General features: G+C 40.9%; 1 protein-coding gene across 2 annotated transcripts in view; it reads left to right on the forward strand.

Moving 5' to 3' along the window:
- PCSK5 (proprotein convertase subtilisin/kexin type 5) overlaps positions 1-23,333 on the forward strand; it is a 456,450-nt gene that overhangs the window by 174,318 nt on the left and 258,799 nt on the right. For both annotated transcript variants that reach the window (XM_082614748.1, XM_082614749.1), the window contains exon 8: positions 12,094-12,306. In XM_082614748.1, coding sequence (XP_082470874.1) covers positions 12,094-12,306 — 213 coding nt within the window. The remainder of the gene's footprint in view (positions 1-12,093; positions 12,307-23,333) is intronic.

A 23,333-nucleotide genomic window follows, 5' to 3' on the forward strand; every position in this document is an offset into this window, starting at 1 on the left:
CAAGGATGGGGAACAAAAGTAGGTGAAATCGGAATCATTGGTCTCTAACTCCCTGTTGGAACAGTGGCCTTCATCCCATCCTCACTCTGCTCTACAATTCAGGGGTCCAGATGGAAACTAGTCTCTTATGAAGCCTGATTAGGATATCTCCTTTCTATCATCAATTTCCTTTTCAATTCACCAGATTTTACAACTGATTGAATATTTAGAATATTTGCTGAAAGCACAAGCATGCTTTATTTTCACACATTGTCTCATTTACACACGTGCACACACACAATTTTTTCACCCTTAAATTAAAGGCACATGTTCACAAGAACAGGAGAGAAGAGGTATAATGAGCTTATATAATAAAGCAGTAGTAATAATCATAATAAAATGAACCAATTCCACTCGGGAAGGATATGTTTTTATCTGATATACACCCAGCTGTAGCAGGCTTGGCACCCGTTTGCATTTTAGTAAATGACAGATTGTTAAATTAGTTGGCAAATGTTGTAAAACTTTGAAATAATATATGGGTAGGCAAAGATAGACAAGGGAGCTTTTTTTATATCGGTTCCACTTCATGAAAATTCACTTTATTTATTTATTTAAATTTATTTATTTATTTATTTTTGACTGCATTGGGTCTTCGTTGCTACACGCAGGCTTTCTCTAGTTGAGGCGAGCGGGGGCTACTCTTCGTTGAGGTGCGTGGGCTTCTCATTGCAGTGGCTTCTCTTCTTTCAGAGCACAAGCTCCAGGCATGTGGGCTTCACTAGTTGTGGTTCGTGGGCTCAATAGTTGTGGCTCGTGGGCTCTAGAGCGCAGGCTCAGTAGTTGTGGCTCACGGTCTTAGCTGCTCTGCGGCATGTGGGATCTTCCTGGACCACGGCTTGAACCCATGTCCCCTGCATTGGCAGGCAGGTTCTTAACCACTGCGCCACCAGGGAGGTCCCCAAAATTAACTTAAACTGGAGTTTATTTTTAAAATCCTCCCTTAGAATTTAACTATGTACTCATGGAACTCTGTATTTTTAGAACTTTAACAAAGCTAAGAAGTGACTTGCCAAATGGACCCAGTAGAACATTATCCATTTTGGAAACAAAGAAATAGATGTTTTCATAAATACATAGGTGGTTTCACATTCTGTAATTGAAAATTATCTGATATCCAAGTATCAGATTTAGATTACTGTATTATTGTGAATTGTGATTCATTTATATGGAAAGAAGCACAAATTTATCCTAGCCTTGTATAATGCACGTCAAGTATTTATTGTCACCTTGTTTTTAGGTTAGAGATTTGTTATTAACACTGTAAGTGTTTTTTTTTTTTAACTTTTGCAAATTCCATTCTAATTCCCTTTGTTCTACTCATGGATTAACCAGATATCAGTAACAGTCCTCTTTTCTTTTAGTTTGTTTTGTTCTATTTTTAGTGACTCCTGGGCCACCTGGGGGATAAATGAAGTCCATATCACAGGAGTCATTCTAATATAGTCTGGATGTCCCTGTTATAGGGAAGATACAAAATCATACAGGGATTGGATTAGGTCAAGCTGAGGTTCATACCAATTCTGAGTGTCTGTGATTCTAAACATAGATTTGAAAAAGCTGATGGGGAGGACAGATACATAAATTTCCTTCAACAAAACATGGCAGCAACCAGAAAAGAAAGGCCACTGTGTAATAAACAAGGATAAATTGAACTGAGTTGATAGTATCCAATGATTTAAACGTATATATGGCTTTTATTGCAGACTTTTTTTTCACTTACCCTGAGCCTACATTCCTCATCTTTAAGAGGAAAACAATCAAATTTAACATTCAGGATTGTAAACATTATTATGATTTTTACCTCCGATAGCCTCTCGAGTTAGGCATAGGAATAATTTTCACAGGACATCCCCCAGTTTCAAGATTTGAAAAACCAAGTCTTGGCAAAGTAGGTAACCTGGTCATTAAGAAGCATGACTGTGGGTCAGACTCAGGTCTGCCTTCCAAGCCTGTGCTCTTGGCCCCCATGCTCCATGTGATATCTGCTCTGAAGAAGTGCGTCATACTGGCCTGTCTCTGCATACTCAGCTCTCAGCCACCAGTAGTTTTAATTCTGGTCATGAAAGTGAATACTGCATCAGGGACCTTGCTCTCCTCTGAACTCCTGGGAAATTTATCATCTAGGCAAACTGATTTGGCATATCCTGAACTTCACTAGCTTCTCTCTTTTTCTTCATCCCTGGATGCAGCCTGGGATGATGTAGAAAGTATCGGCTTTAAAGTCACAAAGACCAGAGTTGAAATCTCAGTTTGGTTTCTCTCTAGCATTTTGACCTGGAACAAGTTACTAAGTTATCAGAGCTTCCATTTCCCTGAGACAAGGCTATGATAATACTTTAAGGAGCCATCATGAAAACTGACTGAGGTCTCACATACACAGTGCTCAGACCAATTGCTGTTCTCCCCCCCGAGAGGAAGGCCAACGTTTGGTGCATCTTTAAGGACCCTAGAGTATCCGCCACAGTCTTGTAAATAATATAAGCGTAATATCAATTGTAATTTTTTCAGAAGTGTGATTTGCTTTAATTTGAATCAGGATTATGTTTATGGGAAGAAACTGTAAGGGGCTGATTTTCTGCCTTTCAGAAATGTTATGAGCTACTCCACAAAAGGTCAAAGTCATTGCTTCATGGAGTAGAGGCCTGGCCTGTGACATTCAAGCCCCAGGATGGGCTTCAGAGAGGGGCAGCTTTGCTCACCCCTTCGGAGCTGAGCTGGGAGTTGGAACCAGCCCACAGGAGGCATTCTCTACCCCAGAGCTAACTTAGAGACGAGTATTAACTTTTCATTATTGCTGGAGTATCCATTCTTCTTTCCAAGTGCCTTCCCAAACATTTACAATAAATTCCTTTCATACCCCTATTGATAATAAATGTTTTTATTCTCTGTGAAAGGAATTTTTCAAATTCTACTCCTTCAATATAATTTAAAGGTGATGGTATCTTTCTGGGCACTTTGAAAATAGGGAATTAATGTGAATATGGAAAATATCCTTCTCCATTTCATAAGTCTGGCTCTCCTGAAAGTCTGAGCATGACATTGCATTTGCTGTGCAATGATCCAACGTAGAGAAACCTTTGGGAGGTATGTCTCTTTTTCCCTCAAAATGGGAGTGCTGGGATAGTGAATGTCCAGAATAGCTGCGTTGGTGCTATTCATTCTTGTGATTATTTCAGAGGGCAGATGACATTCAAACATACTTTTTCAGTTGCTTGGAATGAGAAATTGACAAACCCAATCTGCATGCTTCTCCCCGCAACTGGTGTTAGCCTTCCCCAGGCCCTGGGAAAACTGCTGGAACAGGGCTCAGAGCTTGCAGGACTGTGGGAGTAACCAGAAGTAAATAATAACCTGAGTCTTTCTGAGGCTTCTTTGAGTCAGATGAGGAAGACAAGGGCTGAGAAAAAAAAGGGGGGGGGCATTGATCAATATGAATTAACCATAGATAAACATGAAAAGCAGACAGTTACTTGGGGATTGTTGATTTAGCAAATGAGATAAAGCAGGAAGGGAAGGGTTTGGGGGTTTGTTTCTGGTTTTTGTTTTTGTTTTTTCCTCTAATGCACTATTGCTAAACAATATTTCTCTAAACCATGTTGTCAAGCATTTTTAGGAATACCCAGTGTCAGTACTAGTCAGTGGGGATCAGCATTGGTTGAGGTGAGACTGGATTACCTGGTCCTAGCTTTTTTGCCACTGAATGGCTCTGCTCACTTTATTCCCTTAATTTCCTTATGTAGAAATGTAAAATTTTACTGTACGAACCTCTTATGTGTCCAGCTTTAAATAATATCCATAGCACATGCTTCGCCTCCACATTTTTATTATGTGGAGTTTCTAAATGTACAGCGAATCTGCAGGTTAACAGGAATAAAATTATTTGCTTGAAAGCATATTTTTTCCATTAGTAAACACACCTGGTTTTTATTTACTCCTAGATCTTCTACTATCCTTTCTCCATGAAAGACTGATTTTCTTCTTCTGATTATACTTTAAAAATAAACAAAGTAAACAAAATCTACCCTGATGTAATACTACTCCCAGGAGCCAAGGGTTACACCATCGAGCACTTGGTGATAAAGTGTAAGAAGCTGTATTTTGTGTCCAAGTCCTCTGTCAGCTCTTCTGAAGAAAGGGAAGCTCTGATAACAGGACTGATTCTACAAGCCTTCAGTGAGCTGATGCTCTATTGAATTTATATTCTGGCAAATGTGGTGAATAAGCAACTCAATTTGGGGTTTTTTCTTCTTTCTATTCACACAATAAATATAAAAGTAGCTTTTTATCAGGAACCTGAGTCTGGGGTAGTTCTGTATTTGCGGTGTTAATTGATTATTCTTTACACTAGTCTTTGGCCATATGACTCCAAGTGTCCTTTTAGAAAACTGAGCTAAAGTCACCTTTGGGTTCCCTGAATTCAGTGCATCATGCTGCTCCTTCACTAGAACACAAAGAATATCATGGAAAGACCCTAAATGTAGATATAAGTGGCATTTTTAAATGTGGCATTTTACCAGAAATGCTTACAAATGTTGTCACCAGCAGCTGATCCCACAATCATAAATCAGGCTCTCTATTCCTTTAAAAGGGAAGTCGACTGCATTTGGTATGCTCCGGAAACGTATAAAATGGATTTTCATTTGTGCCGGATAAAATTAATATCATCACGAATAACTGCATCTAATATTTTTAGTGTGTTATTAAAAAGTCAACAGAACATAAAAAATTGCTTAATATATATGTATAATATATATATTATACATATATATGTATGAGTATATATATAATATATATATATATATCTTTATATATATATATATAGCGACCTACTGTGTACACAGCAAATCAGAATACAGAAAACCTGACATGGGGCAGAAAAGGTGGGTGAGGTTGAGATGGAGAGGAAGAAAGAGGGGGGAATGAAGTCCTATCACTTGAGAAAAGGCAGGGAGACAAAAATGTGGAGAAACACGTTGCCATTCACAAAAGCCTTCTTTAACTGCATTTGTATTTTCAGTCTTTTTCTTTCATCAACCATCCTTTGATAGGTTAAGTAGCATAAAATGAGATTGGTGAAGACATTCCCACAGAGTGTTTTCTGTAAGTCACTGGACCACTAGGGAAGTCCGACAGTTTGGTTTTAAAATGGTTAGTCATTCCTCTGTTTACCTTAGTAATTCTGAGAGCACAATAACTAAACATTCTGAGAGCAGAGTGGAATCAAGTGAAACCTGTATACTCTGCACATCAGATATTCCGACTTGTAGAGTAGATCTTAAAAATGAGAGTCAGGTGTGCTTATTTTCCAGGTGAGGATACTTGTGTCTGGCAAAGTTAGCACTTCAGCATGGGATTGTTCCTGATAAAAGCAGCACTTAATCCCTGGATTCCTGACCCTCAGAGGCCACGTCTCCTTCTTTTACTCCTTTAAAAGCGTCTCATATCTGCCTCATTCGATTCCCTTGGGCTTTGGTGGGGAGTGACCCACTTTATTTCCTGGGTCCAATTCCGTCTCACACAATTAATTTCCCTACCCCCATCTCCATCTTGCCCAAATGCACTGGTTGAAGAAATAAGTCTTGGGCTTAAGTCTTTCCCAGAGACTTCTGATTACATCTGTCTCATGACTGCGTTCTCTTGGTGTCTTCCCAAAGAAGACTTTTTCCCACCAGGTTACACCAGTGTTGTCTCCAAGGCATCGGAAGCTGTGTGCTCCTGATTTGTTTTCAATTGTGGATTATATTTCTTTTCAGATTACTTTTCAGGTCACCTTTAAGGAGCCTTCATTTCCATATGAATCATCTGTCCTACTGATGATCATGATTCAAAGAGTTATTAAGTATTTTAAAAGCAATATGTATTTTTAAATTCTGAAACAAACATCTTGGGTGAGCACTACAAAAACCTTTCCAAAGTTTGTTGTTGCTGTTGTTTTCCCTTTACATCATGATTCTGGACCCAGGCCTATTTCTTTCAGTGAACCCTGCTCTGTTAAGGAACAGGATTTATTTTGGAAATGCTTGTCAGAATGTTTTTGAGCTTTAAAAGATGAACAATTCTCTCTTCATGTCTCAGCTACCGAATAGTTGTAGGTGTCCTTGTCTTTCTCCAACCTCTTCCAACCTGAAGCCCCTTTATCTGTGAACCACATATGGAAGAGCTTCCATAGAGGGCTGCGCTCTTCTCTCTCTTCTCTTCTGATATAAGATCAGAAAAAGGCAGGGAGCCGAGCAATGAGGAGCTTTGGCAAACTGGGTATCAGGCTATACTTGGAAGACATCACATTTAAAAGAGAGTTTCTCCTCCTACAGTTGTTTTACTGTGTCTCTTCATGTCGACACATACAGATATGTAGGTTCTGATCAGACTTACTGGTCTCCCTCTCCTGTCTCCACCCCACTCTCCTAACATGATAGTGTGCCCATTACTTAATGTTACTCAGTTTTTTTAATCTGTAAAAATGCATGTCTAATTTGCTTGAAGTTAATTAATAGATGTGAAAGCACCCAGCACAATGTCCCGTCTTTTGTATTGCAAGAAGCCTCTGGTCACTTAGTCATGTCCCTTTAAGAATACAGTTGACCCTTGAACAACACAGGTGTGAACTGCACAGGTCCACTTTGAGGCAGATTTTTTTTTTCAGTGGTAAGTACTATAGTACTACACAGTCTGCAGTTGGTTGAGTCCACAGATATGGAGGAACGGTATATACAGAGGGCTGACTCTAAGTTATACATAGATTTTCAACTGTGCGGAGGGTTGGCACCCCTGTCCCCCACCATTGTTTAAGGGTCAACTCTACTTTCTAAGCAATATGGAAAAGAAGTAGTATTAAAATATCAAATACAATCTAGCTGTATTGGCTGAAAATTTATCACACCGTTTTAAAGAAAGAAATTTAGTTCCATTAAAGTCTATACCTCTCTAAACCTGACTTGCAGTGTATGACTTAATTGATAACCCAGCATAAAGTAGCCTTTTCTGACCTGAACCACAAGAAAATCCAGTTTTTTTCTAGCCTTTAATAATAATGTTTATGGCATATATAAATTAACTTTTGTAGGGCATACATGAGAAGAAACACATACACAATTAGATACACAAAATCTTTAGAGTTTGGTCAAATTGGTCCTGTGTGGATTTCACAGTATATTTCGCTGTAAATTTGCTAACTTTTAACTTGGCACTCAGTTAAATTGGAGGATTCTTTTCCTTTCCTCATTCAAAGTTATATTAATATAACCAGTTGTAATCACAGTACTTTACCGAACTATACAATAATGTTATTTCCTACACTTCGGGAAAATACGTGTCTCAAAGTTTCTTTTCTCTTTATGATATTCTGCCCACCTTCCCTTCTCCCTACATCCCACATTAAGATTTAATTCTTAAATTACTCTGAGCTTTAGAGAAATGTCCAGATTTCTTTTTACCACATATGTTTTGGTTTTCTGAATATTGCACACTAATGAAAATTCCCTGTGCATCTGTAGTAAATAAACCTTTGAATTGCTAATTGTTTCAGATCAGCCCCCTAGATCTTTAGCAGCTGTCTTTATGGCATTTTCAGCCCACAGATTCAGTGTTTGTTTCTGGGATTTTAATCATTGGCCATACACACAGGCACAAAGGTCAGGTTGCCTTGTAGACAGAGTGGTGGCAACATCTGTATGTGCTGTAGCCTCCACGGGGGTGCGCCTCATCCTTTATCTCCTCCTCTAACCTTGTGTTAGTCAGCTCGGGCTGGCTGCCATCAGAGAATGCCACAGACTGGGTGGCTTAAACAACAACAGTGGATTTTCTCACTGTCTGGAGGCCAGAAGTCTGGAAGTCCATGATCAGGGTGCCGGCAGAGTTAGGTTCTGGTGATGCCTCTCTCCTCAGCTTGCACACAGCTGCCCTCTTACAGTGTTGTCACAAGGCCTTTCCTCTGTGCACACACTTTTGTTGTCTCATCTTCTTAAAAGGACAGTCCTGTCTGATTAGGGCCCCACCCATATGATCTCATTAACCTTAATTACCTCTTGAAGGGCCCTATCTTCAAACACAGTCACACTGGGGATGTGAAGCTACGTCTTCCATTCAACACTCCAGCTCCCCGTCTCCCCTTCTCCCCTTCTCTCCACAAGCCTCATGCTCTAGGATACTGATCTCTATGGGATCCAGGTCCTCTGGCTTCTGCTGGGGTTCAGCCTTGGGATACACTGGCAAAAAGTGGGAGAGAGGGAGGAAGAGACCGGGGTCTTGCTCAGCACACATTCCCCTGGCTCCTTCCCTGCAGGGCCGACATGGGTTGGCGAGTCCCCTGACCAGTTTTCAACTCCTGTTAGCCCCTCTGTCTCCCCTTTCAGTGACTCCTTTCTCCCTGGCTCCCTTTAGGCAGTTACTGACCCCATACCCTCCTTTGGATTTTGCCTTTGCCATGCCCAGTTGAATTTAAGCTTTGGCTCTGGCCTTAGTGAGCATTTCCGATTCCCAGTTTGCTCATCTGTAAAATAATGATATAGACTTGAATTGTGCAGAATAATGTTTGTACAGTGCTTGGTGCATAGTTTCTGTACATGTTAGCCTCTATGGTTTTTAGTGCACAGTGAACCTTCTATGTATAAAACTCCCCTTGATTATAAAACAAAAATTATCTCTTGGGCTTCCCTGGTGGCACAGTGGTTGAGAGTCCACCTGCCAATGCAGGGGACACGGGTTCGTGCCCCGGTCTGGGAAGATCCCACATGCCACGGAGCAGCTGGGCCCATGAGCCGTGGCCGCTGAGCCTGCGCGTCCAGAGCCTGTGCTCCGCAACGGGAGAGGCCACAACAGTGAAAGGCATGCGTACCGCAAAAAAAAAAAAAAAAAAAAAAAAGATGTTAAAATAAATAAATAAATAAATATCTCTTAAGAATTAGCCCTAGGTTTTCCCTCTCAATAGAGGAATAAATGTGTTTGTTTCTGTTTATAAAAATCATACATGGTCATGGAAGGAAGGTATAAAAAGAAAATAAAATTCTTTCCTAATCTTACCGAACAGGGTAAGTTCTACTGCAGCGTCACTTGATGGTAGCTTTAAGCGTAAAACTGTACTACACGTTAACTTCATTGCGCACACACGCACATACACTTTTTTCTAAACTGAGACTACACTGTATCATTTCGTATCCTACTTTTGTAATGAAAGTACAACATAAAAGTACCTTCCAAACATTGTCTTATTAAATATTCTTTTAAAATGAAACATGTTTTTAGAGATCTTTTCAGTCATAATTTTACATAGATATATAAATGTGATTGTGCCATATGTGCTTTTTCATCATTTTGTGGGTTTTAATCTATTATCTTGTTATGGTTCTGTTTAAACCAGGTAGGTTTTGTCATTATCTCATGTGTTCTGTTGACAGGTCAGGTAAAGCTCTGCTGTGACCGTGCTTTTTCCCAGTGACACAGCCCCTCGGTGTGTGATGGGGAGGGCACATTTTGGTGATGAAATGGAACCTTCTTATTCTTCCCTGGCTGCGGCGTTCTGTCTCTGATATATAGACATAAGTCAGTCACCAGAGTTGCTCAATCTGGCCGTCCACACCATAGTGAGGAGTAATTCCCTCTGGAGAATTGGAAGCATTGGACAAAATCCTTAGTTTATGATGGGTTGGTGATTTTTGCATCCTTCTCTATGTTTCGTGAATATTTGGATGGGAAACTGAAGGTAAACCAGGTCCAGCTGTCTAGTGGCAATAACATCCAGAAGTTTCTCCCCCTCTCTCTTCATGAATTTTTCCCATTCCTGTGTAATCATATTGCATTTTTCCACATTGAAGGGCAAAAAGAAATCCATGCTCAGGTCAAGTCAAATCCTGTCATAAATATTCTGTTCCCTGAGGATTCAAGGTCAGGGAGAGTTTATCAAAGATACTCCAGATTCTTTGTCATCTCTCTTTCCTTGGCTCTTTTTTCCAGAAATTCCAGGACAACACTCCAAATACTTTTTCCTCCACCTGACACCAGAAGAGTTGGGGCCTGGAAAGAAGAGGTTTAGTCATCACTAGCTTTGTGACTTTGGTTCTCACTTCCTAATTACAAAGTGATAGACTTGACCTACGTGTCCTCCAGCATGCCTTGCAGTTTTAAAATGGTAGAATTTCTGAAGGATTCAGCTATAACTGTTCTGAGAGATGCTCTTCACTTTGGTTTATTTTTCTCTTTTCTTCTGAAGATCTCATCTTACAGAGAAAAATAGTCCATATGCTTCAATACATCTGTGTGCTACTTTGCTTCTTCTCCTTAATTATTTTATGACCTTAGGAAAGTCTTTGAGTTTATGCCAAGTTTTCACATAAAGAATGTAAGAAAAACTTCTTGGATCTGGTTGAAGAAGGTATCCACAGTCAAATATGTTTGGAAATTACTTCAGATTGTGCCCCCCTCTTAGTTTTGCAAGGAACCGTCACTCACTGAAGACTCTTAGAAGTTCTGCAATAAGGGAACCTGTTTAATTTTGCTTAATTCAGAATTTCCCAAACATATTTGATCTTGAAAGCCTTTTATTTCTGGTAGCATCCATAACATCCCTCATGATTAATGTCCCTGCCATGCATAGAGGAAGCACAGCTCTGACAGGAAGGACATCATCCCAAATTCTGCCCTTTATTGATGATGTGATCTCAGAATAAATACATTACCTCTGTGCACCTCACATTGCTCGTATATCAAATGAGGGTACATAGTAGCCGCCACTTCATGTGGATGAAGATTTATAGGAATATAATATGACTATGGTCATTGTGACTAATAATATTCCAACTCTGAGGTCTGGCTGTCTGGGTTCAAATTTTGTCTTTCCACTTATTGGCTTGTGACCTTAAAAGCATTACTTCTGTACCTCAATTCTTTATCTGTGTGATGGGGACAAAAATTGTACCATTCTCACAGAGTTGTTGGAGGAATTCAGTCTGATTCATGTAAAACATTTAGAATTGTGCCTGGCCCACGGTAGGTACCTAGTAAAATGTTAGCCCTTATGATTGTCATTGTTTGTGCTCTTGTTACTTCTATGACTATATCCAGTGAAAGGTATTATTTTAGTTTCTTTTTTGACTCGGGATATAATTGACATATTAGTTTCAAGTATACAACATTAATGATTCAATATTTGTATATATTTGTGAAATGATCACCACTGTGAGTGTAGTTAACATCCATCACCATACATAGTTACAGTTTATTTTCTTGTGATGAGAAATTTTAAGATCTCTCTTAGCAACTTTCAAATGTACAATACAGTAGTATTAACCATAGTCGTCATGCTCTACATTGCATCCAGATTAGTTTTGTCTTTTTTTAAAATAAATTTATTTATTAATTTATTTTTTTGGGTGCGTTGGGTCTTCGTTGCTGCGCACGGGCTTTCTCTAGTTGCGGCGAGCGGGGGCTACTCTTCACGGTGGCTTCTCTTGTTGCGGAGCACGGGCTGCAGGTGCACGGGCTTCAGTAGTTGTGGCTCGTGGGCTCTAGAAAGCAGGCTCAGTATTTGTGGCATGGGGGCTTAGTTGCTCCGCAGCATGTGGGATCTTCCCGGACCAGCAATCAAACCCGTGTCCCCTGCATTGGCAGGTGGATTTTTTTTTTTTTTTTTTTTTTTTTTTTTTGCGGTACACGGGCCTCTCACCGTTGTGGCCTCTCCCGTTGTGGAGCACAGGCTCCGGATGCGCAGGCTCAGCGGCCATGGCTCACGGGCCCAGCCGCTCCACGGCCTGTGGGATCTTCCCGGACTGGGGCATGAACCCGTGTCCCCTGCATTGGCAGGTGGACTCTCAACACTGCGCCACCAGGGAAGCCCCGGCAGGTGGATTCTTAATCACTGTGCCACCAGGGAAGTCCTATTTTAGTTTTGAAAAGCAACTCCTCTTACTTCAGAAAGCAGCTTAGATCCAGCACATTATTAATGTAGCATCGTACTCCTTCTGCAAATGCTTCATTCTGCCATGTTGATATTGATCTTGTCTTCGTCTAGAGTCTGTGACCCATGTCTTCCATCATCTGAGTTTTTCTGTTTGTGTGCAGGGGCGGAGAGGCCTCGGCTCTGTTTTTGTCTGGGCATCGGGAAATGGTGGGAGGAGCAAAGACCACTGCTCCTGTGATGGCTACACCAACAGCATCTACACCATCTCCATCAGCAGCACAGCCGAAAGTGGAAAGAAGCCTTGGTACCTGGAAGAGTGTTCGTCCACGCTGGCCACAACCTACAGCAGCGGAGAGTCCTATGATAAGAAAATAGTATGTGACGTTTGCATGTCTGGCATGATTGGTTTATTTATCTTTCACTTTGAAACACAAAGGGAGACCATACGTTTATATGCACAAGTAATATATGGAAATAGAAAGATTAGCTGATTACTCAACACAGGTATTTGTAAATATTACCATTCCGTTACCAAGTCATTGAAAAAGCCTGTCTGGGTCATTACATTCCAGCATTGAATGTGGCCTTAGACATGATTAAGCTTCAGTTTTATTGAAGACAAATGAATGGACTACATTCACCTTTTGAGTTGGTGGCAGAGAAGAGACCGGGTGGGATTCTCAGCCCAGGTCCCTATCACTGTGTCCCTATACTGCCTTTGAACTTCAGCTTGAGTACTTTGGTTTCAAAGTGGGTACAACGAATTCAGTGTGACCTAAACCTATGTAAAAGGTGCTTCTCTAACACTGCAGCACAGAGTTTGTCTGAACGAGAAGCACAGTAGTCCTGTGTGATCTGCTTACCAACATGCTCTGCTCACTATGCAGGTGGTAAAATGGTTAAGAGTTCAGGTTTGCAGGACCAGCCTGCATGGGTTTCATTCACTCTGGAACTATTTACTAGCTGGGTAACTTTGGATACATTAATTTTTCTGTCTCAAGATCCTTACCTGTAAAATGAGGGCATTTAGTAATACCTAGTTCATGGAGTTATTTCAGTGATTATGAGGAAGTAGATAGAAAGTGCTTTGCACACTACCTGACCCATTGGTGCTCAAAAAAGGTCTTGACTTTTAGGATGCCCCACACTGTGCGACTGACTCTAAATTTCAGTCACCTTTGCACTTTGCTCTTTTCCTGATCATGGTTTTATAAAATGTCTCGGGGTTTCTTTCTAAAGTGGAGCTAAGCTGCTATACATGACGCTTTTTAGCATTTAGCCAACACCCTGCTTTCAGATCCTGTGATTCACGCAGGTTTGGTTCACTCTGCAATGCTCCCTCTGGCTTTATACAGCGGTGGAAATAGAGGTGACAAGATACTACCTCCTTCCTGTAATTCTTTTTTTTTTTTTTTTTTGCGGTACGCGGGCCTCTCACTGCTGTGGCCTCTCCCGTTGCGGAGCACAGGCTCCGGACGTGCAGGTTCAGCGGCCATGGCTCACGGGCCCAGCTGCTCCGCGGCATGTGGGATCTTCCTAGACCGGGGCACGAACCCGTGTCCTCTGCATCAGCAGGCGGACTCTCAACCACTGCACCACCAGGGAAGCCCCTTCCTGTAATTCTTCATTCATATCTATTTGGTTCCCCTTGATTCCTGATTACTATAGGATTTTCACGTTTGATTTCTCGGCTACCTTTTACTATCCTCTTTAGTTACATTTTTCAGATTGATTTAAATAAAAACTGCCTACCCCTATGCATATCCCATCTGTCCCCATCTTTCTCTAATCCCTTCATAATAATTGGGTTAAAAATATGCACATGAGTAACCCTGGAAGTACCTCCATCATACATCAGTAAACATATTCCACAATACAAAGTGAAATATAAAAGGAGAAAATACAGAGATGACAAGTTTTGAAGTTCCATGGCTTTCTTCATGGGAAAGTGATGCTCTATGATATTTTACCATCATTATGGAAATGTTTTAATCTAGGAATGTTCCCCTGGCTTTCAAATGTGCTCATCTATCAGAGCTCCTGGTCAAGGCCCACTAATTCTGAGTGGCATCCATCCGTTCTGCATCATGAATATCCTGATGAAAACTCTCTGGAATAAGAATTGTCTTCCCAAACTTCTAGAGTCTGAAGGCATGTTAATGAAAACTCACCATTGCTTCAAAGTAAATATGCCCATCTAGTGCTATTATTTCCTGTGGGGCAGTTGTTGTGAGAGAGGTGTTTTTAAGTTCCATAAGTGCCTTCCTTAAGAGAAGATTATAATCCAGTGGGCAAAATATCAAGGAAGAAGGAAGTGTTGCCGGGTCCCAGATGGAAGAGCACAGTGCAGATAGAGGGTCCTCAAAATCGCTACCCTGAGATTTACTCCTTACACTTGACCTTCCTGGGCTTTTCATCACTATTTACTGTCATGGTGTGGTAGCTGCTGTGACCTCCATTGACTGGGTGGTCATTTAGGATTCTTCCACGGACGGACAAATCAATCATTCTGTGGTGAGGGATAGGGCTTGAGAGGAAAGATGGACACCATGATTTAATGTCAATATCCTTGATTCAGGTCATATTTCACTTTTCCCTAGTTGCTGCTTCTGATACCAAAACCTTTACTGACTCACTCAATATATAAATTTATCTATTTAACTTTTACTTGGCTCTACCTTTTGTTTAACCTCTCCCATTTTCATGGCAGCATTTTATTACTAATTTTTCTCTAGCCAGTTCTCAGATTCTCTTATTTTGCCTGAATCTCCAGGTTACCCTCAGTTGGAGAGGAATGTGGTAGCTGTTTCAAATTATAATCTCTAGCTACAGACAGACCACTCAGTGGCTAAGTAACCTTTACCGAGTCTTGGTTTCCTCATCTGTAAAATGGAGGTAAAGCCAGAACCAACCTCATAAATTTTCATGAAGATAGCAATATACTGAGCATAGGTACTTACACAACGCCTGTGGCAACGAGCCACCTAGTAAGTGGCTGGTACCCTTGTTCCCTAAGTCAGTGTAGCTTTCTGTATCGTGGGAGCTTAGGCTGGTCATTTTTCCAGCTGTTGTTAACAGAGGTGCTTGTCGCACCTTCATTTTTCCAATCTGTAGAATCACGATCTGTTCCACCCACCCCGTAAAGAATGGCACTTTGATGGTAAACACGTTAACAGTTTGAACACGAGTAGAGTTGGCGGCAACATCAGGCTTTTATGGTCCAGCTGCCCCTTTTCCTTCTAGATGTCAGAATGACAAATAACCCTTCTCTGTGCTTAGGACCTTTTCTTCACCACGCTTTGAACCAGATGTCTGTGGTCCCTCAGAGATGCCCGCATCCTGTTAGTGCCATCCGTGATTGAGTGTTACAGGAACAGCAGTGTCTCCCTTTGTTCTGGGGCTCCACTCCCCAGTCCATCCATTTCCTTTTGTCATTTGCAACTTCTTCAGAAGAGCACAGTTGTCATTCTTCATTCATAGAGGACCTTTGTGAGTTGAACTGAGGCAGACGCTGAGGATCCAGGAGAGAGGAAAGATCTCACTGCTTCTGGGAAAGCACTTTGGTTAAATAATTTTTTCTTGTCCTTTTCATGGTGTGCAAATAGGAAAACCTTGCCCTGAGTTTCAGAACGTAGCCAAGTCTCCATCCCTTGGTTTCCTACCATCACTGTTGTACAGTTGTGGACCTTGGTATTCCACGCATGCTTTAATAGATTCGGATCAGTGATGGCCTTGAACCTTATTATAGCAAGTGAAGCAACCAAAATATCAAGATTACTATGATAAGAAGCTCCCCTGTAAGGTAAATAGAAATCAGTTGAAGTGACTGGTTATTATGAAATAATGTTTTTATTAACAACACCGTATACATTTTATTCCATGCCAGACATGTAGTACTTTTATAGTTATATTAACATGTCATAAATATAACATTTTTTGCCCTTCTAATGTGTGCCTGGCAGTGTGCTATGCACATTGAATGCATCCTCTCTGTGTATCACCAAAACATTATGCAGGAAGATCAAGTATTGTCCCCACTTTACAGATGAGAAAACTAAAGTTTGAAAGGTTAAAAGAAACACATGTAGTAAGTGGTAGAGTCTGGATTCCAACCAAAGTTGTGTTGAACCCCCAGCCCACCTTGTAACCAGTGTGCTGTCATGCCCCAGATCCTTTCCAGGGACATCCAGCATGGGGCTGTATAAAAGAATGGTGCTTTTCTTGCCTGTTTGGGGTTCTCTTCACAGTGATTAAAAAAAAAAAGAAAAGTATGTGGACTATATAGGCATCCACTGTTTTTCACTACTTGGCCCACTCGTTCTTTTTTAATATGGAAAGTAATTTTAATTTTTAAATGTATTACCTTTACTTTCATTTATATTCTTGATGACAGTGTATTCAAATTTTATACACTCCGAATACAATGAGCAATTTGCTTCATAGTCCTTTAGATCAGCGTTGTCCAGTAGAACTTTCTGCTAGGATGGAAAGGTTCTCCATCTGTACTGCCAAAATGGTAGTCACTAGACACACGTGGCTGTCGAGCATGTTAAATGTGGCCAGTGCAATGGAAGAACTTTTACTTTAATTTTCATTCCAATTAAATTTTAACTGATTTAAATTTAAATATCCACATGGGACTATTGGTGATTATATTGAACAGCACATTTTTATTTTTATGGCTCACTAATTTTGAATTTCATGCCGTTAGACCTCTTCCTAACCCCCTCAGATGATCGATCGGTCTTCTTGCAAAACACCTAAGCCCTTTGCCAGTCTAAGTGGCTAATTCTCGTGGCCTGGCGTTGAACTCCCCAAAGTTACCTTTTTGCCTTTTGTGTGATTTCAAACCAGGGCCCTTCTGTGCGACACGTGTCATCTGGCAGGAACACTCTTTTCCCAGAAACGACTTCATTTATGCCTCTTCTCAAATTTCCTATCAGGGAGGCTGTTCTTCTTCACCTTCCCCTGAAGGAGTAACACTCCCCTCCCCCCAAACTCTACTCTTTTATCCTGTTCAGTTTTCTTTCTAGCGTCCTTAGAGCTACTTAACATGATGTTATACATTTTTTTATTGACTGTTTTCCATGCTAGAATGGAAACCACTTGAGGTTGAAGACTTTGTTCTTTCCCAGAGCCCGAGCTTGATAAATGTTCAGGAGTCACTGACATTGAGAAAGATAGAAGCCTCACAGGCGTTTAATCAGTCACAGGAGGCAGGTCTTTCAGAAAATCTCTGTCTTTCAGAAAATCTTCCTCTACTTGTAGGCTGGAGAAAGGCAAAGGGTACTTGACAATACATTTCACATAGGAAATTGCCTGCAGGAATCCTGCTATATAAAGCTGTACATCCAACTATCCTTAGTGTCAAGGAGCCTTAAAGATCCTGTCTTTATGTAACCCTTCACTACCTCCTGAATTTCTCCCAAGTTCTTTGTTAGAGGTAAAGCTCCCCTCTCTCCCTAGTCACTCCCATCATCAAATTATCTGTTTCTTTTGGGACTTGTTCAGCCTTTGTCTTTTTTTCCTCTAGTAATTTGTCTCAGTGATTGGAATATGGGGGCCATCGTATTCCTCCTGGGTCTTGTGAGCCCAGGTTTAAATATATGCTCTGCTCAGCCCTCTTCTGATGTCATTTTATTTATTTGTGTTCAAAACAAACTTGCTGCCTGGGGTATCTCAGGGTTGGCCTGAAAGACCAGTTCCATTGGAGGAATTATCTTATTGCTTTTAATATTCCTAAGCAGCTACACATTTCCTTTTGCAGAAAGTACCCTCTCCTCTAACGAATTTGTTATTCAGATGCAGCCATTACTATCCTCTCTCTGTTTCTCCTTTTGATTTGGGAAATGTCATGATTTTTCATGAGTAAAAGACTGGCAAATCCAGATGTGTTTAGTTTGTATAGACGTCTGATCCATATTCTCTTGAGAATGTTAAAAAGAAGGAAGGAAAGTTTATGCCTAAAAACATTCTGATTTTGACTGTGGCCCGAAGGAGAATGGCGATACCCACTGGTTGACGGGGGCTGGCTCCCAAGGCCAGTTTCGCCATAATTGCTGGTGATGGTCTGGAACTGCCACCTTTGCTCTCATGGGTGACTATACTCTGTAGCTCAGCTTTTTCTTTTGCTGCCATTTCAGGATTTAATACTTCACCACTCACCAGCTCTTTAGTGGCTGCATGTCATTGGGCTCGTGAATCTCTCTGAGCTTCCATTTCCTTAGTTAATAAATAGTATTGATATATCTTCCTTGCAGAGTTCTTGTGGATCAAATATAATTTTATATACAGCTGTGTGCACACATACACACCTGTGGCTCATTGCCTTGCTCTTTGCACGTTGGTGGTGGTGGTTTTAGAAGCAGTGCAGCTAGTGTTAGCAATAGTAGTAGGAAGAGAAATGGCTATACTTTAGCCCCTGGACTGTATATATACACATACACACATAAGTTTTGTAGGCTGCTTATAAGTTTAGGTAAGTCTTATTTGGAGAATCGATAAAGAAGTAACCTTGAAGTCTTTCCTAATAAGTGGGAGAGTTTAAAATGTAGAACAAAGTGAGTATAAAGGAGCTTGACACTAGTAATTCAACTTAACACATAAATACTGTACCTCTGCTCTGTACCCAGCACTGAACTGAACATTATAGAGATTCAAAGAATGATGTAAGATGGGATCCTTCTTCAGTGATAGCAACCTCTCATTTATAAGCAAAACCTTACGTTTGCACTTTACAGTTACAGATTCTCTTTGCAACATGGGAGTGGAATTTTGTGTGGCCTTGTCAGTCATAATTGAATTTTACACCAGTCTTTGTGACTTTGGTGAACACAGAAAGCATTAGTTAGTCTTTGGTTCCTTTATATTTTGCTGTGCTTAATAAATCAGCTTCTCCTATTTTATTCATTAACACATTTAAGATGTAGTTTCTGCCCTTATCCTCCTCCAGAGCTGTGTCTGAAACAGGAGGGTTTTTTTTGTTTTTTGGGTTTTTTTTTTTTTGGCACCTTTCTCATCCAAATACAAATCAACACCAGAAACAAATTCAACCTAACAGACAGAATCATTTCATGTTTTAAAAATATCTGTTCAGTTGCTCTTTTAACAGATATGAGACAATATGGCACCTTCAACATAAAACAGATCACAAGATATCAGGGAGATAGAAACTCCTAACTGTGTAAAGACTTGTCATTTATGGCCAGCCTCAATCTGAACTGAGGTTCCCTGGAGAATTACATCAACAGGCTAGAATAAAAGATCCAATCAGCCCAAGGAATCGAAATGTGAAATACTCAGAAATAAGAGCTTAGGATGAGAAAAAGGGATGGTTCTTCGCAGCAGAAGCATGACTCGACCTGAATACCCACCCCATCTCACCAAATCAAGATGACATCCCAAACTTCGTGGAGTCCAAAAGCCCATCTGCTACCCATCCCGGGAGAGGCTGAAAATCTAATTTGCTGATCAAGACAGCTTTGATCTGGTGTGAGGCCTGGTGTCATCTCCTGTTTCCTTCACTCTAATGGGCAGAAATGATATTTTCTTGAGCAATCTGAGAAGTTCTGTGGAGAAAAATTCTGTTTCTGATTTGGGTAGTGAATTTGGGGAATTTAGAGCATGCAAGATGCGCCAGCGGGACCAAAACCAAATTCTGAGACATTCTAACATGGAATTGAAACTTAATGCGCTTTATTGTTCTGTTTTCACATATCAACTCTCTGAATTCCCAGCCTCATAATGTGGGCCAACCGTTGAATGCAACTTTTCCTTTAAATTACACTGTCAGTTCTTGTATGCATGCGTTGTGATTAATGGGGTTACCCCATGTGGTTCCAGTTTGGGGAGCATCATTTTTCTTTAAAATTGCATGCTCCTTGGTGGTCTTTGCTTTTTCTTTCTAAAGATGGACATAAAAATTTCCTGATGCTGTGTGTTCTCTCAATGATGAAAACCTGCCTTAGATCTTTCTGGTAATTTACACCTCAATATCTGGACCACTGACAGTAACTTCCCCTTGAAATGACCCAGCTGGAGTTTCCACTTAAAGCAGGATGAGAAGGGAGTGAGGATGTTTTTGTTTCTTTTCTCTCCATTCCTTTTAACCTCCCTCCTCTCCCGCACCTTCCTGTTCCACTCCCTTTCTACCCCTACTCACTACACAAGTTTCATTTAGTTAAAGTGACTGGAAAAAAAAATAAAAGCACAATGATGATGATGTGGAATTCCACAAACTTGCCTATATTCATAGCATTTAACAGTATATTGGTGTTTATATATAAAAGTACTAAGTGGCTGTTTACTTACGTATATATCATTTGTGTATATACCTGCGGACCCTATTTGGATGGAGCATATTCCTATGGCCAACCCAACATCATAACATTTTTATTGTTCACTGGAGGTGAGGCTGGAGGTAGCTATTTATTACACTCGCAAATGCTGCACACACTTGGCATCTCTATTCTGGATTTGTTTCTGTACATTGAAAGTGTCTGGTGCAGCTGAAGAATAAGCAAAATGAGCCAAGTGAGAAAACATCATGAAAAATCTTGAATTCAGGCACAAGTCATTGAAAAAAAAAAAAACTTGGCAAAAGAATGTGACCGTGAGGGTGAGGTAAAATGAGAAAAATGCAGGCAAGGCCACCTCTCAACAACAGTATATCTGGAGACCTGGAAACAGGCTGCTGCTGGGGTGTTTAAACATTGACTTAGGGACCAGGCCTTTGGAAAATAAGGCTTCAAATTCACCCATCATTTCAAATGAAATAGAAATCACTTTTTAACAATCCATCGATCCCACTTCTGAGTACATATCCAAAAGAACTGAAAACAGGATCTGAGGACTTCCCTGGTGGTGCAGTGGTTAAGAGTCCGCCTGCCAATGCAGGGGACACGAGTTTGAGCCCTGGTCCAGGAGGATCCCGCATGCCGCGGAGCGGCTAAGCCCAGTGCACCATGACTGCTGAGCCTGCGCTCTGGAGCCCGGGAACCATAACTACTGAAGCCCACGTTCCTAGAGCCCATGCTTCACAGCAAGAGAAGCCACCGCAATGAGAAGCCTGCGCACCACAATGAAGAGTAGCCACCACTCGCCACAACTAGAGAAGGCCCTAGCACAGCAACGAAGACCCAACGCTGCCATAAAGAAGGAAGGAAGGAAGGGAGGAAGGATAGAAAAGAAAAGAAACAAAGAATTACAAAAAGGCCAGCTGTGGGTCTAAAGGAGTTGGTCTTTAAAAAAAAAAAGAATTGAAAACAGGATCTGGAAGAGATATTTACACACCTATGTTTATTGCAGCATTTTTCACAATAGCCAAGAGGTAGAAGCATCCCAAGTGCCAGTTGACAGATGAATGAACAAAGAAAATATACTATATAATACAATGGAATATTATGCAGCCTAAAAAGGAAATCCTGCCACATGCTACAACACGGATGAGCCTTGAGGACATTATTCTAAGTGAAATAAGCCAATCACAAAAAAGACAAATGCTGCATAATTCCACTTACATGAGGTACCTAGAGCAGTGACAGTCACAGAAGCAAACAGTAGAATGGTGGTTGCCAGGGGCTGGGGAGGGAGCATGGGGAGTTGTTTAATGGGTAGAGTTTCAGTCAGGCAAGGTGAAAATGTAGAGCTCTAGGATTGCACAGCAAAGTGCATATAATTAGCAATACTGTACTGTACACTTAAACAGTTGTTAAAAGGGTAAATCTGTGTCATGTGTTTTTTTTTAACCTGGCCCCCTCCAAAAAGAAATACCTTTTTAACGTCAACAACTGAAAAATCTCAGAAGTTTCTTAATGTAGAAGTGGGTAGGGCTCTATTTACCCAGACATCTTGCGAGCATCCACTGTGGAGGCTCAGAGGATGGCTAGCTAATCACGTCTGTGAATCTAGAAACAACTTGCCCTGCTTGCCAAACACGTGGTTGGGCTCTTGCCCAGCTCTCAGTTATTCCAGAAAAGAGTGCAAGGCTCGTCTCCTCTCTCCCACCACCTATCTACATGGTTCTCTATATTTTTACCCTTTCTCCCATTTCTTTTGTATCAGTGCCTCTCTGGTATGGCTAATCTGGTAATATTAGTGGTGTCAAAAGGCATAAAGAACAGACAGTGAGCACTGATGGCCTCGTGTGAAACTAAATCCCGGGATGTCAATCTCGATTCATGACAGATAATTAAAGAGTCCCTTCAGACATCCTCACGTGACACTGAGGAAACTTTTAGGGGGGGACTCATTTCTAAAGAGTTATGCAGTGCTTTCTTTCGGTGATGAGCAAATTTCTTTCCAAATCAGCTAATCTGCGTTCTTCTCTTGAAGGATGCACCTTAGAAAAGCAAGGCTTTGTTTTCGCCACCTCTATCCCCCTACACCTTTCTGCTGACCTTTCACCTCAGTTTTCTTACCTGTAAAATATGGGCAATATACTTGTCTTGATGACTGAGAAAGCTTTACCAATGTCTTCCAATAACTACAATGAGACGCCTAAGTTCATCTCACAAGCCTTGTAGCTTCCCAGCAGGAGGGCTATTAGTCCCAAGGGGGCGAAAAAGGATTCTTATCAGGGAGGGAGGATCTTAGATATTACAGTGGTTTGCAAAATTATATACCATAGTGCTTTATTTCTCTTGTTATGAAGATTCTGCAATTAATTTTTCTTCTTTCATGAAATGATCATGGAACAAAGGTTGAGAAACACTGCCCTTGCTGGTGGGCATGTTATTCAGCCACAGCTGAAGTGAACTAGATTCAAACCAAGGGGAAAAAATGTTCTAGTTCTCACATTTTGATTTTTAAAAAATGGAAAATGGCTAATCTCCTATAATATACAAGCATGGACTTAGAGCTGTTCATTTCACATCAAGTACACTGGCTTCAACCTTGTTTTTAGTGTTTGTGTTAAATCTATCAGGAAGTCTTGGTTCATCCAAGTCACATTTCTGTGCATTCTAAAAATGAGTCTGTAAGCAAAGTTCCTTCTAGGGCAGAATAAATCTTTTGCTTGAAACCTGCAGCTTTTCCAATGTAATAGTTTTAGGAGGGCAGGAGCAAGACCCTGTGCTTTTATTCCTTATGCTGGGTGCTTGACTCAGTGTCTGGTTGTTGGCTCAACATGTTTGATTATTTAAAATGTTGGAGTAATGAAAGAACTTTCGTTTTAACTAAAGCTGGGACCAGAGAGAGGCAAGTGAGGTGCCTAGGGTGTAAAATTTAAGGATACACTTGCACAACCCATATGTTTCGGGCCAAAGGCTCACCTTAGTCCTCACCCTGGTTGTAGCACAAGTGGAATCCAATTTCCAAACCCTCCCCTTTTCTGAGTTGATTCACACAGGCGATCCTCTGGAAGTGATACGGTCACAGGAGTGCAGGAACAAGGAATTTAAAA

This window comes from Mesoplodon mirus (assembly GCF_964341445.2).
Source record: "Mesoplodon mirus genome assembly, chromosome: 1".
Taxonomy (NCBI): domain Eukaryota; kingdom Metazoa; phylum Chordata; class Mammalia; order Artiodactyla; family Ziphiidae; genus Mesoplodon; species Mesoplodon mirus.